The sequence below is a fragment of the Zonotrichia leucophrys genome, chromosome 8 (assembly GCF_028769735.1).
Source record: "Zonotrichia leucophrys gambelii isolate GWCS_2022_RI chromosome 8, RI_Zleu_2.0, whole genome shotgun sequence".
Classification (NCBI taxonomy): domain Eukaryota; kingdom Metazoa; phylum Chordata; class Aves; order Passeriformes; family Passerellidae; genus Zonotrichia; species Zonotrichia leucophrys.
In genome coordinates, this window is record NC_088178.1 from 1,452,974 (window position 1) to 1,471,247 (window position 18,274).

The following is an 18,274-nucleotide window of genomic DNA, read 5'->3' on the forward strand; positions in this document are numbered from 1 at the left end:
TCAAAGACTATGACAGAATAAAGGAAAGCAGGAAAGATGAACTCTCAACAATACCAATCTTGTTGATATTCAGGTATCTGTAAATCTAAGGGACTACAGAAACAAGATACAGAAAATGGGAACATGCCTAGAAGTACCATCTGCAAGTAGTATTTCCCTTGAATATTTAACATTTCTTAAATGTGAACACATAATTGAGGAAACTGCAAAGCTGTGTGCATCTACCAATCTACCAACTCCACTTCCTCCTGGAGTCTCATCACTGTAATTTAAATATCATGCATAATACATGAAAATATCACTGTTGTGGCATATCTGGAAATCAACATAATAGTAATAACACTGCCTTTCTTTCCCAGAGTGAAAAAATACAAAAGGCTACCATTTGTTATCTGCAGATTTTATTGTACTCTAGAAAAATAAACCTCAACACGGAACTGCATTTCCATTAAAATTGTAGCCCCACATTTCTCTTCCCAAGAATATTTCTGGGTTTCACATTCTCTGAACCTCAGAGAAAGAAAACACAATTTTTATCATTTGCTGTGCCTGTGTTGGGCAAAGTAGAATGCAATATGGAGATTGTTTACCCACAGTGATGGGGTTTTGTTTCCTTGGCCTGTCAGGGCCAGGTGTGTGTGTGTGTGAGGACTCTTGGGTGACAGTCACAAGATTCAGTGTGCAGTGTGTGCAGTTGTGTGCAGAGTGAGTGCTTGGCAGATTCAGTTTTAAATGTATAGAATAATTTAGTATAGTAAAGTAATTAATTAACCTTCTAATATCCATGGAGTCAGACACATCATTCTCTCCCCTTGATGGGGCCATCACAACGTTGCAATACATAATTACTCCTGAGGATGAACAGACAATTGAACTAAAAGAATCATTTCCAGTTCTGGAAGGTTCCACACTCAGGACATGCCTTTTCTAGGCCAGGCCCATCACCTCGAGGTACAACAGCCACCCAGCTGTGACTTTGCTTACCCCACAGCTTCTTCACTTTATTTTCACCTTGATTTCTTGTTTCCTTTCCCCTGTATATTTCAGGGTCTAACACAGAAATGTCCATAGGTGTTTCCTGAACTCCTCCCATCAAGAAAAAATCCTAACAGGACTGGATTAAGGTATTTGAAAGTGCCCAAGAGGAAAGTGAGAAATGCCAGATAAGTTTGAAGACTGACCCAGCTGTGAGTTACTGAGATTTCCCTCCCAGCCACCCTGAAGCCTGGGCTGTCAGCACTGCCTAGGGAAGGCTTGACTACCTATAAACCAAATTTCTGCAGTCCAGGGGCAGGGAGTGAACAACACACCTTGAACAGCCCTTGCAACACCAGTGGGTTCCCTCCATGGTGGCTGCACATCAGAATGTGCTGAGCACATCCCCTGCTGCACATCAAGAGGGACTGTACCTCTTAATAGTAAGATAAGGTTAAATATTTATCTCCAGCAAGCCTAGAAAATTTGGAAGGGCAACCACATTCCAAGCCCAGTTAACATGTGTGATTATATATTAATGCATACTCACATATAAGCATGTGCATGGAGAGCTTTTAGGTTGAGTTGGATCTGGATTTCACTAGCCAAAGTTGTACTAGATATGCATAAAATTTGTTTTCATACAGAGAAAATACAAACCAAAATTAATTAAAAATGCATTTATTCTTGCCAGTGTGGGAGGAGACAGAACAATCATTACACAGCAAGAATAGTGACATTTTTTAGAACTGGACCTATAAACTACTTAAATCCTCCAAAGAACACAAACCCATATTTAGCTTCAGCAGGGACACTGGCACAAGGGAAACTACTCACAGACTGAAAGATACAGGAATATTTTCTTTTACAGGGATTTCAAAGTGATTTTTTGGTAAACATCTCATCTCTATTAGGATGGAAACAGAACTAAACATTAGAAATCTAGAACTAAATGCAAATTGGTCCCATTTTATTCCATGAAAAACACAAAAGATTGAATTCTTAGGTATTTCTCACTTGATTGAAATTGAAAACACACAGAATATGGGTTTAATGAATAGTCACCTAAAATGAAAAGGGGAGAAAATAACAGAATCCAGACACTCCAGCTACTGGGAAAGGTAATTTTGGATGAAATTGTACATTTTCTATCTATTCAACCTGCAACTCCATTGTGCACAATCTGCTTATTCAAATTCACTCTTAGTCTGTGATTTTGGACACCTGTAATTGCACAATGGCTGGTTTGAGCATATGCACCTATTTTTTTTTTTTCAAATAGAAAAGCTCTACCAGAAGCTCTGCAAATCATATATTTTGAAGAAACAAAAATGGCCATCTGCTCTGAGTTAACAGCAGTGACTAACATTTTCTATCAAGGCATACCATTTCAGATCACTCCAGTGTGAATGCTAATTAAAATTAATTACACATGACTCTGAAGATTCTTTTTTTTCTTAATATCCAGAAAAGCCAAGGAGACAATCTCTGAGACAATGTCATGAAATAATTACACTTAAGGATTTTGCCATCTGTGTCATGTGAGTGCTCTCCCAAATGCAGATGAATCTTTTCAAGCACACACACCCAAAACACACAGAAACCCCCCAAGTTTCAGGTGCAAATGAACAGAAGATGTGCTGCTCAGTACATAGGCCAGCCTTGGCAATGAAGTATCTCGAGTCCTATATGTAACCCAGAAGAGAAATGCAGCCAAAACTAACACCACACAGGCCAAAATCCACAGTAGTAACAGGGACTGCCACTAAAATATTCCAGCAGTCCCTGGAGGAGAAGGTTTCATGCCTTTGGTGGTGAGGGATGGAAGCCTGGCCTGGAATCTGCCTTGGGGCCACACAGACACAAAAGCTGCCCCCAGCTGTCAATACCTGCACCATACTCTCTCTTATTTGTCATGTAAAAAATACTTGTCAATAATGATAAAACAGAATATATTCCAAACAAAACCCCAACCTCTTTCTCTTTTTTTTTCTTTCTTTTTTTTTTTTTTTAATAAGGGAAAGCTGTTGGTAATAAAGGCTAGCTATTTCTTGGGTTTGTATATTTTTCCTGTTCTTAAATATTGTACTCTCCAGCATTTTAGCAGTTTGTTTAGAAATGTTAGCAGGTTTTTTTTTTTCTAAATTAAATCTGTAGGGCTTTTTAATTAAACAGATTCTCTCTCTTCCATTTTGAACAGAGAGGGCTCTGAATAGCTTACAGTCCAGCTCTTCCTGGGGCTTAGCTTTCTGAGTAATTCAAAAACAGTAACTAAACATACATCTCATTTTAGGCTTTCTCCTTTAGCCTGGCTTCTATCCAACACCTCCTCTGACCCGGTCTCCTTTCACTAGTTCCCTTTATTTTGGCTCCTGCCCAATTTCCCTTATATATGGATAGCAGTTAACCAGTTGCTGCCCATGGCCAGAAATTCAGTACTTACAGCTCTGGTACATTTGGAGTCCCAGAAACAACTTGTGCTCCAATCCCTTCTGGAGCAACCCAGAACCAACAACATTTACCCAAAACATGCAGTGATGCCTCTCACTGAGCAGACACAGAATCATTTCCTGGGTGCTACCAGACACCAGCTCCCTGTGCAATATGATTCCTGACAGACAGAGTGTACTCAGGAGTCAGGAGCTACAATTCCTCATCTGGCAGTTCTATTTTCAGTCCTATTGTGTGCCCTCAAAATGGCCTTTTGCTCACTCTTCTCTGGACATTCATCTGTCTGTCAGATTAAAGAGCTGTTTGTACAGACAGGCAGCTCTGGAGCAGGGATGGCAGATTCTGTCCCACTGCTTCATGATTCCTGAGGGGCACTTTGCTCTCAGGAACCCACTCTTGGGAAGCAAAGGGAACAGTTCTGTGCTTTGCACTGCTCCTCACACCCCTCTATCACACAGAAGCGTGTGTGATAGAGGTGAGGAAAGCAACACCATTACTCAGCTTCATCTGAGTGATTTTTCACCTGGTGATTTTTCAGGTTTTAGCTTTTATTTTTCACATTCTGCGCTGCTTTAGTGGGTGGGTCTGAGCTTCATGTGAGGGGATGGTGAGCTCTGTGCACAGAGCAGGGAGACAAAACAATTCCTGCTCCAGCTGGGCACCAAGGACAAATGATCCAAATCTCAGGCCCAAGAGCACAAACAATGTGGGCTGGAGAGAGAAAAACAAGCAGGATGGGACTGCATGGGCTGGAGCTGTAATTGGACAATTAATTCCAATATGCAAATGGAGCAGAACTTATAAGAGATCCCGTGACCAGTGGTCCATTTTGTGACCATTTTGGTTCATCTTGGGTGCAGCCCTGGCTGGGCTCTTGTGCTGCCCAAGGTGGATCCATTGAGGCCTTTAATAAATCCCTGCTTTATTCTTTAGCTCTGTCCAATCTCTGTTCCAGCTCAGCCTGCACAAGGCATCACTGGGTGAACAGGAAAGGAAAAGACACGAGAACTGGTGGCATCTTCCTCTGCAAGGAAAGCAGAATTTCCCACATTGGTTCTGCTCCTCTGGCTCCAAGGACAGAAGTGAGTCTGAAGAGGAGCAGAGGAAAACTGCAGATCAGGGACTCTCCACCAGGTAACCCTTCCTCACTCTGTGGTTGCTGCTCCCACTATTGGTACAGAAGGCTTGAAAAGTCACCAAATTAACAAACACTTCACCCTGCTCCCATTTATAACCCCCAAAATCTGTACCTAGTAGAATCCCTACTCCTCTAAAAGAGAATTCATCTCTCCAGAGTTGGAGAAGAGGTGGAAAGAAGCATTTTTTCTGCTTCTAGCAAATGAAGACAGGTTTTTAAACCCAGCATAATTTCTTCAATTAAAAGGGAAGCAGTATATAAATTGAGGTGGAATACAGTAATACAACAATTCATTGACCAGTAAATCAGGAAAAAAGTGTAATGAGGCTACTGCAAAGGCAAGAGATTACTTTAGAACAACAGACAATCTGTCAAAATAGTACCATGTGGATCAAAAGGGAAAGATCAGTGACTGCTTGCCCTTCTCAGGGGAGATGGAGAGGTAGGACTTGCACACATCCTTAAGGGACACATATTTAAGACTACAGTTTTTGTTCCAACCTACAGTACTTGGGTAACAGAAAAAGCACCAAGAAGTGAATAATTTTTACAAGAAATACATGGAGAATAGATCAAGTATTTGGAATTAAATCCTGTACGGGCAGTAAACTTTCTGGAATGGACAGAATTTGTTTTCTTTGTTCTTGAGCTCTGAACAAAAGTCTTACCCACTCAGCAATGAGAACATGACAGGTTAATCTACTGAACGTGAACTGAGATGCTGAAAAATCCTCTCTTCTCCATTTTCAGCTCTGCCTAGAAAGTCAGTGGCTACATCTACACAACTTCACAGTAAGCTCTACAGCAGTACTGCAAACATTCTTTCTTTTCCTATAGCGGAATTATTTTAAAATACTCAATATATTTGATCTCTTTTTCCAGTCTAAAAAAAAAGCCAGACTTGCCACGAGTTTCCTGTGGAGAAGATGGTTAACACAGAATAGCACTCACTCACAGCTTTAGGTTAGACACACACTGCTTGAAACCACAGCTCAACTGCAGTTACTAAAGGCAGGCTGGTGCAGATGGATGCAGCCAAAATGATCCAGGAATCACAGGGCACTCACTCAAATTTACTTTGGTTTAATATCTACTTCTCCTAAGGTAAGGAAACTGGAGGACTCCATAGCAAAAGCCTTCCATAGTGTCTATAAATTAAGTAGATGGCCCATTCAAAAATTTTAAATGTATGACTTACTTTGCAGAAAAACAAACCTAACCTCCCAGTTAAGTAATACTGTAACTATTTCAGGCAAAGTTTTCCTTTTCCCACCCTCACCTTTTTTTTTTGTTGTTTTTCTAAAGATTTAATTAGAAAGTAACAGGAAAATAATTTAATTATTTCACAGCAGAGCCTTTTCATAAACACACAATTATGTTCATTCCATGAGAATTTATCTTCACTGTGAAATCAATCGTCACAGTCTCCATTTACTCTACATTACCAAGTCACATTTGATTCCTGTCAGAGAACTGTTGACTTCTGCACTAAATCAAAATGACAGATACTGTTAGTTTCCTTCTCCATCTACCCCCAGTCTCAGCTAACTCAAGATGGTTTTTCCTTCTATGCAGTGAAATGAGTATTTTCCTGGTAACTATATTTCAGAGCTGGAAAGGTTTTCATAAATGGAAAAAATGCAGTGCATAATCCAGGAAACTATTGAAATGTACAGTATCAGAAACATATGGCTGGAGCAAATACCTATGCAGTGAGGGGCTGGGAATGAAAAAGAGAACAAGCTTATTAAAATTCTTCTCCTAAAGCGTTTTTGCTTGAAAATTAAAATAATTTAATTGAACATTAAGAAAGATTTCGTAGTCAAGGAAAAACATGCTGCAGATTATGGGGGAGGGAAAAAGAGATACAGAATAATCTCCATGCTATCATGGAAGCTGGAACAGATGATTTTGCCTTTGTTCTTTAATGACCTACATCTTAAATAGCAAAATGGTTCCATAACCAGAACCCTCAGAGGGCAGACTTCGAAAGTTGATTTCTTTCTTAGTTGCTAAGGTTTTTTTAATTAAAAAAAAGCAACCACTCCACCAGCCCCCAACAAAAAAAAAAAAAAAAAAAAAAAAAAAAAAAAAAAAAAAGATAATTTTTTACATGATCTTTGAAAAGGAAGAGACTCACACACACAGAGATCAGAAACCAAGATTCAACAGATTACCACAAAGTAAAACAACAGTAAGAATTCTTATTTCAATGTATCTTTATCAATTCCCTCTTTCAGTTTCCTTAAGAATGTGGGATAGGGGACAGTCCCCAGCCAGATCACTCTACTTGAGATCCAATATTCCTATTTTTGCTGACACATCTATCAATTCAGGATTCAGAGGAAAGTGATACTAATCTTGTTTTGACCAATTTGTGCCAGGAGGCAGATTTTTAGAAATATCAAAAATCAGCTGTTTTACAGTAATAGAGAAACTGCTGTTTTAATTAGAATTCAATAAATATTTCTTCAAAAACAACTTCTGCCTCCCTTAAATGAGTATTTTAATTTTAATTTTAATGAGCAAGACTGACTCCATGATCTGCCTCTCCCAAGGCAAAGGTATTTTGTGGTCTCACTGCTGTGCTGTCATGTCTTAACATGCCCATGTGGATGGAAGGATGTTTTTAGAGCAGCTTGCTGAGGCTGCAGGGTCTTCTCAGAGCCCAAAGAGGCAGGGCTACTACAGACATGGCAAACATTTTAGACATCTGATTTTGAAATCCTTGATATCTACTATGGATGAAGATCAAGCAAAAATGTGAATGTCCAGCTGTATACCACCTAAATCAATCCTAAACTTGCCAATGGAAATGCTTCTCTTGGATTTTCACAGCAGTTCAATGATTAATATTTATGATGATAATAATATTCAAAGCCATTAGTTGAACCAAAGGAGAAACAATGAGTTAAATGAACAAATTTCTCATGGAAGTAACCTAATATGTCCAGCTGCTATCAAGCCACCAGAACAAAGTTACCTTTCTTGATGGATCCACACATATCTACAGCCAGAACCATCAGAATTACATTCATTTCCAGCATCCAAAGATCATTTCTGCTTTTAAGAACATGAAAAGCTTTTCAAAGCTTGTTTCTGTGCTCCAGAAACACAAGTGGTCAAGCATTTGAAATGTTATTCCCAGCCAGTGTGTGTGTGACATGCTTTCAAAGGGCATCTCCTGGCAGGCTGGATGAGGTGGCAGCAGACACAGGCAGAGCCTTCCTGGGCTGGTTCAGACTGAGCCTGACATTGTGGCCTCACATTCCTGGGGTCAGCACAAACCTGACAGCCCAGAAATCCCATGATTTGCTTTTGCCTTGCAAGAGGGAGGGGCACTCCTTGCTTCTGAAATTCTGGCCACTATGTCTGGAGCAAAGACAGCTGCCTCTGCAGAGAGCCACATCCAGCCCTCATCATCTTGAATATCTGAAGGCAATGCCAAGCTTTAGTGATGTGAGGGAGAATCAGGTGTGAAGGAATCTAGCAGAAGAGGGGAACAAGGATATCTGTCCATGCTACATTTGCCTGAAAAAAGCTTACAGAAATTGCCCCTTATCTGCTAAAATGCAATTCCCCTGAGACAGCTACAAATGCAACTCTCCTCTCCAGTTAAAAAAAAATAAAAATTACACATCACTTTTATGTCTTTTGTAACATTTAAGGAAACTGAGCTGGCTGTGCATCAAGAGTGGCTTCCATAGAGTGACCGCAACACTTAAAGCAGAGAAGAGTCTGAGGTGAAAAGTGTGGGGCAAAAACTAAAAGGCAAAGATTTTATTAATTAAAGAAGTAGAGGAATCTAATTTTTCTCCATTCAGCAGTGTCTAAACCCAAACAAACAATCAAATGAGTCCCAAGATTAGTGACAGGCAAGATTTTCCACTGGAGAAAGTGAAAAGCAATGACGCTTTTGTGATTTACACCAGTTGAATCTGGTCACAAGGTACAGAAGTCATGAATGTTTTGGTAAGCCTAGGTGACTGCCAAATAAAACAAAAATAGGATCAGGAGATGATTATTCAGCCATAAGGAAGGACTGGCTGACTCATCATGGAGCTGTTTCACCCCACGAGTGGCTCAGAGGACACCAACCTCTCATCCCATGGTTATGCAACAGCAGAGCAGCAGATAAATCAAGAATATCAAGACCTTGTGTACTCAACATGGTGGAAACAGCAGAAGTGCACTCACAGTTATTCAAATGCTCAGCTAGATACTATCTGGTAGAAGTATCTGCAGAACAGCACATTTTCTCACCTCTGCTCTGTGTTAAACAATGCAAAGATGTGTTTGCTGGACATGAAGCTCTTTTCCACATCTCGCACTTTCAAGTTGTCCAAAGGCAGCATGTACTTCTTCTCTTTTTCCTAGAAAAAAAAAGGATTAAAACAACACTGTGTGAGAAGAAGCCTGATGTCAGCAAGATCTGTAGAGTTGGTAATGACCTTGGAACATTTGTTATCATAAGGAAATACCCAAATTTAAATGTCTGCTTATCTTTCACAGACCTACCTGCAAGAGAGATGAAATCTCAGTTTCAGTTCTGTTATTCACTGACCCTTTCAAAACATTTCCTAATAAAAAAAGTTCACCTCAAACACATAAACATCTACATTTGTTATTTTTCATTCCTCTGAATTCTAAAAAGGCAAGGGTCAGACTTCACTAAAATAAAAGTATCTGATCAAAAAAGAACTCTTCTAAGTCTGCACAACAAGAGAAGTAATTGGTGGCATAAATTCATCTCTACTTTTGCTATTATTAATTATTTAAGCATGGCATTCAATAAACTCACACATAAATGTTCATTCTGCCAGTGAAAAATACAAAATCCATACAAATCAATCTAAATAATACTATGTACAAACAAAATCAGACTCTAATCTAACCAGCTTATTTCTCTAAGGGGAATGAGTTATTCCCTCTTGCTGTAGCCAACTCCTCTGCAATTTCACCACAACCCTCATTTACAGCACAATCACTGTAATTTCACCTTTTCCAGGTTTCTTCCTTCACTTCCTATTATGAACTAGCAATACTCCCAAGGTCATTTATTGTGTCAGAACAAAAAAAACCCTGAGATAATTAGCTGCTTCCATTGTGTTAAACTTCTTTAAGTGATGGATAAACTGAAGCTGACCTTTCCAGTTTGCTTTGCAAACACACCTGATGTTCAATAAAAGGATCCAAAGACAAGTGGCCATTCTCAAAGCCCTCATTCAGGGCCTGCCCATCATGATAACTCTCACAGGGTTATTAACACAGCACAGTTTAACAGATTCTAAAAGCCATCAAGGTACTGCTAAAGCTGGTGCCACTATGGCAGCAATGGATGCAGAGGGGCTTTATGCCCTGGAATTCTCCCAGTGGATATAAATGGGGTTTTCATGACTCTGGCTGCCCAATGACCCTACAGAACTTCAATAAATCACCAAAGCTGGAGAGCTCAGATTCCTTCACAGTCCCTTATCAGGCAGCAAGGCTGACTGGTCTCTGCCCAGCCACCACCAGAGCCAGCTCTGAAGTCCAGCAGCACTTTCTGAAGTATTCTGGGCTGGAACATCACTCATGGGGGTTGGCTCAGGAAGAAATATGCATGGGACAACAGTTTATTGTATGCCCAGGAAACAGGACAAAGGGACAAACCAACCTAGGACTCAGTCTTCTCTGTGAGTGTTTCCCAGAATACACCAAGCAGCTCTCAGTGCACAGAGCTGGAAGATGTCCTGGCTGGGCTGAACGTGTGTTCTGTGAGGGCAGATGCAATTCATCTTGGCAGAGCTTCAGCAGATTGCAAAACTCAGCTGGATGAGAAAGGCCCTAAGAGTGAAACTATAAAAATACCATGACATGGCCAACAAAGGCTCGCTTTCCTAGACAGCCTCCTAGCAGGCCTCAGGAGAGGAAAAAGCAGATTTCAAAAATCCTTCTGGAAAAGCACAATTTCTCTTGCTGTTGAATACAAATGTTATCAAATTCTGTGTATTATACAAAAAGCATCTGATGGATTTTGAAACTGCCTCTATCTTAACCACCCTAGAAATCATCCCTCACAAAAGAAGATCCATAGGTGCATTCTTCGCTCCCTCACCTAATATCTGCTCCCATGAAGGAGTCTAGCTCAGTGCCACTCTGCAGCTGTTTATCACAGCTCAGATCTAAATTCTGCTCCTAGGGAATCTGCATGGTCTGAAGCCCTGGGGCTCTCCCAGCAGGGACTGTGTACTACCACCCACTCACTGAGAATTACCACTGAGACAGACAAAACTAAGCCATGTAAATTCATAATTTAATTAATATTCATAATAATATTCATATCAATAAAATATTTGTAAACAACACTAAATGAAGATGTTATAAATATTTATACATGCAAATTGGAAGTATCTGTCTTCTAATACTAATTTGTATTGATATGATCTTTTTTGCTATTATAAAATTATGTCCTACCTAGTCTAGCAAATGAAAGTAACAATAACAAAGGGACACACACTGGAAAAATACTGTAGCATATATTAAACCTTGTATCAAAAGCAAATATCCTTTTCAGCTGAAAGCAGGACTGCAAGGCCATATAAGATACTTTGTATTATATTTCACAAACTTAAGCCTGGTAATATATAAAAAAATCTTTTGGGCAGAAATATTCTATTTGGGCAGATATATTCCATCATAGCTAAGGAAAAAAAACTCCAAGATAAGTTTAATTTTTTTCTGTAAAACTAATCTTTCACTATTACAGAATAGACTTACCATGATTTACTATTCAATTGCTGAAAATGTAAGAAGTTTCTGATGAGGTGTTTCTTCTGACAGACACTATTTACTGACAAACCAAGCAACCACAGATGAATAAAAATAGAAACTGATGAAAAATCTCTACCAAGAATCTGATTGTCTAAACAAAAATTCCACAAGACGGAAAGTTATATAAATGTTTGATGCCAAACTGTGAGAAAGTGTTTCTTCTGCACCACCAGGAAAAAGGAAATGCCTACTGAAGGCTAAGAAGTGGTTGGTATTTATTTACATGGCCTTCTACCCACATGCTGAGACAGGGCAGTTTCCAAGAAAGGGAAATCACAGGGTGCCTGTGCTTGAGGCAAACAGAGTCACACAGGAGAGATCAGAGCTAAATACTGCTTAATTCCAGGACAAAGCTATTACTGAGACATTAAAGTGTGGCAGCAAAAGTCATTGCAATTTTATTTTCCCTCCAAAGTGAGAGAGAATATACAGAAATAGAGAACAAGCTAATTCAACAGCAGATGAGCCCAACATTTCAGCCTAAGCTCAATCAATATTATGTTTTGGTAGGGCTAAAAAAGCAGCAGCCAGGACTGTTTGTGCACGTTTCCCATGCTGAGAAGCTGACAGCATAAGAAACAGGGAATGCATGAAGCCTGGGAGGAATGGGGCTAGGCACCCTTCGACGAGTGACTACATGCACATAACTGTGGGTCCAGTTTGTCCCCCTCAGCATTTGTTCTTTTTTATTTATAGATTTTTATTTTTATAAAGGGGTAGAGAACTTCAGCGTGACATGAGGGGAAAAACCAGCACATGCTGAGCTCACGTAGAGACTTTGCCTCTCTTTTTCCAGAGCAGAGGAAAAGGAGGAAAAAGTGGGAGGTAGAAAGGCCCATTCCTGTCCCTGTGACATGAAAAAAAAATTCCCCATACTCCACCTTAGAAAAACAAACGAACCTGCTGGCCTGGGGAGGCCTTCCCACCCTGGAGACGATGTTTCACCACTCGTGGGCATAAGTAGCACTCACATCCTTAATGGACCAGCTCTGTTCTCTGACAGGCAAGGGAGCTGCCAGGAACTGACAGCATGATGTAAATATGCCATATTACAACTGCCCCTTCCTTCTGCACTGTTTAAATGTACTAAAAATAAATACTGCTCAAGTCCAAAATGGCACAAGGGATACAAAAAATACAACAGCAGCCCCCCTTCCCCCAGCAGGGTCTCAGCCAGCACTTCCAGGCTAATGAACTCCACTGCATTTTCAGCCAGGGGCAGGAACTGCTTCAGAAAGGGTTCTGTGCTTTTGGAACTTTCAGCTCAGTCAAAACAGCAAAAAAACCCTTGGACACAACATCAGCAAAACGGATGATAAGAGAACAGAACTCCCTTGCTTCAAAGATAGAGATGGTTTAATGACTTCAGCTTCCTCCAGCTACCAAAGGTGGTTCTTCTGTCACTTCAGGCTGGCTAAGGCACAGCAGCAGCAGAGGTTCTTTTCCACAAGAGAACAGAATTCAATTTTATGCAGCACACCTCAGGCACACCATGCTCAGGTTCTGAAATGCAGGACTGAGCCAAGCATTGGCCCAATAGCACTTTCAGCTGCATCAAGAGAGCTGAGCTGGTTTGTTCACCATTTCCCAAAGCCTTATAGAACATCAGCTGTGACATGGAGAGTCATGACACCAACCAAAACCTGTCTATGTGGGGACCCCAAGTTCAAAGAAATCAAGCTCCCAGCTGGAAGCAGAGGCCACACTGGAAAGGCTGGAACAAAGGCTGGTTTGCAGCAGGATTCATTCTCTGCATCAGCTGAGAGCACAGATCTCAGAAATATTTACTGTGCACTGAGAGCAAATGTAGATATCCACAAAATTCCTCTGCCATTACTATGAGGCATTAACAAGTATTAGGCATTGATTAGGCAAAAGAGTAAACTGCTTTAAAATCATAAACTGAGGAAGAACAGCTTTGAAATAAAGTAGATAAAAAACTTAGCATTGATTAGGCAAAAGAGCGAACTGCTTTAAAATCATAAACTGAGGAAGAACAGCTTTGAAATAAAGCTGGGGAACAGCAGATTAAAAACTTAGCATTTCTGCCTCTGGACTAGGATTCCAGACCAACACTGTGCTGCTCTCTGGATTTGTTTCTGCATTCATACTCAGGGATAATGCTTACCTGACTCAGGCATCGTGCTCAACCTTGTTTCTGCCAGAGCCAGGGATGGCAGGGCATCATGAAATATCCTGCAATCAGGGCTCTAAAATGTTTAGGTGGAACACCCAAGCCAAGCAACCACTTGGCAAAGCAGAGGCAGAAAACAGTCCCAAAGCAAAGCCATTGTACAGTACTGTGCTATTTTATATGGCCAGACAGACACACAAGAAGCAGTGGCTTGTGAACCTGCTGAGCCAGAGTGATCCCTATTGAAGAAAGGAGAAGAGAAATAATAGAAGTGTAAGGAACTGCTGGTGGTCTGTGCCTGTTTACTCCCAAAAAGGAAAGGCTCAGCCTTGTTTACACCTCAGAGCTCTGGCTGCCAGTGCCAACAGCCTACACTGTGGCAATTTGATGAAAGTGAAAACTATTAAGATGCCTCACAGAAACCTTTATAGTATTCAAATCAATATCCAATAATTTACCATATTCTGACTTTAAATATACCCAAGAGAATTTTCCTGTGTTTCTGTTTCAGTTTATATTTCTCTCTCAGTTGACAAAGCCACACAACATCTTCACAATGGTCTCTGCTTCACCACACTTGGCTTTCAAGCATACTTTGAAAAATGAAGCATGAGATTCTCAGACACTACTGCAACACTCTGAAGAAAAATGAAGCAAGTTATTTTATTACAGACTACTTAGCAGTGTGGGATTCAGGCCTGAGCATGCTCCTGGATACAGATGTAGAAAACATAATTCTAACACGTCTATAAAATGAATAAGGAGCTGCTTTACCAGAAAAACAACGCATACCTAAATATTCTAACATTTTTATGAAAAGCACTGCAAAAGAATACTTAATAAGTTGCAGATGAGAACATATTTCTTCCATCTATGCACTTCTCCCCTCCAGTATTCTAGAGTCAACTCCAAATTGAAAATCTCATGACAAAAATGTGACAATGGCCCAGGCTGATAAGCTGGGCTGTTAAAAGAACAGAGCACAAACATCAAATCTTATATTCTTTCAGTGTTACAACTCTTATCTTTTGCCATGCTCAAAATATTGAGTTTCTTATATAAATCAAAGCTGAAAATGCCAAACCTGAAACCGTAGCTGAAAGAAAGATCTCATGATAGAACCAAGCTATTTCAGGTTTCAGTTATTATCTTTCTATATTTTGCATTTGCACTATTTTTTTCACGCAATTATGCATACTTCTAGAAATTGCAATTTTTTTTCCCAATCTTTTGGTATCTTTTTCCACAACATGTAATTTAAAAAATTTAAGAGCCTTGTTATATCTCTGCTGTTCATTCAGAATTCAGTTATGGGACTAAACCTGATGCTAATGGTAAATCAGTCCTTAGTCTGGCCTTGTCCTTAATTTTACAGAGTGTCACTCACTTCCCACAGTGGTTTTCTCTCGTAAGACCCAGCATTATATTTGTTTCTGCACCTTTTTGTTGCCCATTTTTTTCAGGTATAGAAAAATGAGAGTTCACAACTCAGCATTCAAAATACTTCAACAAGAAATGGCCACTAGCAGTTTTCTATCCTCCACATTTCAAGACTTCCCAGAAGGACATCGGGATAGGCTGTCTCTACATCTCTATTCTGCAGGAAAGGGTTTCCAGGGAGCTGAAGCTGGAGTTTGAATTCCTATAGCATACCCCAGAGCAGAACCTCACAACCCCCCTAGGCAGCCCCAGATTCCTCCTTCCCCTTGCCTGGGACAGAGGATGGGCACAGAATCCACAGACAGAGCTGAGCTGAGCTGGCCTTGAGGTGGGAGCTGACAAACCTATGAGGGGGGCTGTCTAGGCATCCCATTGCAGAGTCTGAATGGCTGTATTAAATAAAAAATAATTAAAAAAAAAAAAAAAAAGGAAATCTAGTAACTCCACTGGTAGCCCCTCCTGCCTTTACAGAATTAGTGCATCAAACACAAGGGCAATAGTTTCTGGAGTATATAACAAATTCAATGCTAAGTTTGCCCCTCTCCAGAAGAGGTGTTTATTATCACAAGTGAAGGGCTGGTCTTTCACTGCTCTGTGCTGTCAGTAAAAGGATCAATCTCAGAAAGGGCCTGATGAAGAGGAAATCTCTGTTTAGCTCCTATTAGTTAGGATCTTGAAAGGTCATTTTGAATTTGGGAAATCTTGTCTGGGAAAGAAGCCAGCAATTCCTCTGAACTGAAGTGATGTTGGCATTTAAAACTGAGAGAAAGCCCTGGCTGATGAGCCAGTGACAGTCTGGAAAAATTCTGCTGGATGCGCCAGGCGGCTGCTCCAAGGTAGAGGGGGATAAATGTATCCTCTGACCTTTCTATCCTTGCTAGGAAGCCTGCTTAGGACAGCTTGTTTTTCTCTGCTGGTGCTCAAGTTTTTGTTTTTCACTCCTCACCTCTACAAACCATCCAACAAGCACAGTGGTTTGTGGGAGCAGCAGGGCAGGATGAAGGAGCAGCGTGTCTGTGCTGGCACAGAGGGACAGTGACACACCAGGGTCTGTGACATCAGGCAATCTGCATTGACAATTTGCATTATCACACACATATGTGTGTGTGTATAAAAATACTGCGGTTTTAATATATATTTATGTGTATACACGTGTTTTGATGGTAGGATTTTTTTTATTTACAGAAAAAACAATTCTTGAAACCTCTTCTCTTGAAATTGAAGTGCAGCTCAGATTTCAGTCTTGGAAAGGTGATGGTCTGGGTGAATGAACCTCTCTAGTTCTAGTGGTCTCTTGCCTTAGGAATACTAAGATAATATGGAAAAAACCCCCAGGAATTTGCACTGTATTTTCAGCTTCCTCAATGCCCTTAACTTGAAGAGAGAAAGACAATCTTTCGTTTATAAGCCTCCTGAAATTCCTTGGTAAGCACACGAAGAAGATGCACCTTTGATAAGGTACTTTTTTGTCTGCTGGAAAGGCATTTCCTAAAATTTTTCTTGCTTTTTATCTATTTCAGCTTCTCTAAAGTGAGCCCTAGAAAAGCTCAAACTCAGGAAGCCACCAGAGACCTTTCCCTGGGCACCAACAGAAATATCTCCAGAGACCCCACATCCTTTGTGTATGCAGAAAAAAGATCTTTCCTGCAAAATGTAAAATGATAAATCTTCAATTACATAATTCTGTAAAAAACATTAAGCAGGATTTTCCTGAGGTGATGCATCTGTCTCTGCAGGACTCCTAAACATGCAACATAATGCACACACACAAATTAGCTCATGGCACTTAGGCTGCTCCACTTGCTTGTTATCATTAAAAGCTTTCAGACAGCAATCAATTTCACTGTGGTGGAGATTACTGCAAAATGCATTAAGAAGTTCACGCCTGTGGCAATGGTCATTGAAAATATTTTGGAAAGCATCCCAGAAGAATAAGACTTTTTCCAGACATCCCAGAGAAACTTTGCTGTGACAGAGCTTCTGGTGTCAAGACTTCTCCCTCAGCACCCCTCCTCTTCAGTTGTTTTTTTTTTTTTTTAATAGCAGTACTTTTTGAAAGGTACATTTCAGCTTTTTTCTTTTTTTCTTTTACTCTTTTTTTTTAAATAGAGCCAAGATACTTGGGTCATGGAAAACATTAACTTCTGAGACAACTGTCTGAAGCTATCTCCTTCCTTGCTCCACATCATATGTATAAATATACTATAGCTTATCAATTTTGTCAAAGAAAAACTGTTGAATTATAACACTAGTGATAAAAATCACCTGTCATATCTCAACAACATATTTGTTTGATTGGGGGGTTTTTGTAAACTAAGTAGCCCTGGGGATGTTCCTATTGCTAATAAACAAAGATAACTGAGACCATCATAACCACCAAGCACAATTTCTACTTCATAGCAAAACCACTACCTTCAAATGGTAAGTCACCAAATAACTATCAAATCTTCAAGGGAAGGTTTTGAGATGTGTCTCAGAATTTGACAAAAGATATCCTAACATAATTGCAGTGATGTGTAGCAAAACCTGCTGTCCTTGGAAACCAATATTAGATTGAAATCTCTTAAGAAACATTCATCAGGAATGTTCCCATGAAGCTGTCCCAGACTGAAGCACTCCTGAAGCTCAGAGCCAAAGCTGCTCCTCAAACTGACCTTAAGTTTCCTCTGTCCTCAGCCAGAAGCCACCTCTGAATGTCCATCACCTGTCCCAGTAAGAACTGGAATGTGAGTGGGGATTGACTCAGCTCAAAAAAGGAACCTGACAAACAGGATCACAGGAATGTGGAAAAAAATGGTTAGAACATTTTCAAACATCCACTGTCAAGGTCCTCTGGTTCAATTCAGTCCATTTCCTCTTGTCTTGCTGGTTGTCTGGGAGAAGAGACCTACCCCATGTGCCTACACCTCCTTTCACAGAGTTACAGAGAGCACTGAGGTCATCTCTGAGCCTCCTTTTCTGCAGGCTGAGCCACCCCAGACCCCCCAGCCTCTCCTCTTATGACTTGTGCTTCTGTCCCAGCTTTGTTGCCCTTCTCTGGACTGGCTCCATCAAAGTTACTGCCATCCAAAAAAGTGACTGCAAGGGTCCTCCTGAGCCCTACCACCAGGAGGGTGTGCAGAGGGAAGTGTGTGTAGGAGAGCTGCCAAATACGATGGTTGTCAATCTGCAGATGCTGCAGATTAAATGCAAATGTCCAGTGTTACTCCTTCCTGATAACTGTATGTTTGTCACACAGGCAGAAGTGTGTTCCATGAAGGACACTGCAAATAATTCCAATTGCAAATCATGACATTGCAAATCATTTTGATTGTGCTGATCAG

The 18,274-nt window shown here is 40.4% G+C and overlaps 1 protein-coding gene across 8 annotated transcripts in view; it reads right to left on the bottom strand.

Moving 5' to 3' along the window:
* The window catches only part of DNM3 (dynamin 3), a 174,674-nt gene that overhangs the window by 59,773 nt on the left and 96,627 nt on the right, over positions 1 to 18,274 (bottom strand). For all 8 annotated transcript variants that reach the window (XM_064720172.1, XM_064720173.1, XM_064720171.1 and 5 more), the window contains one exon: positions 8,828 to 8,937. In XM_064720172.1, the coding sequence (XP_064576242.1) occupies positions 8,828 to 8,937 (110 nt within the window). The remainder of the gene's footprint in view (positions 1 to 8,827; positions 8,938 to 18,274) is intronic.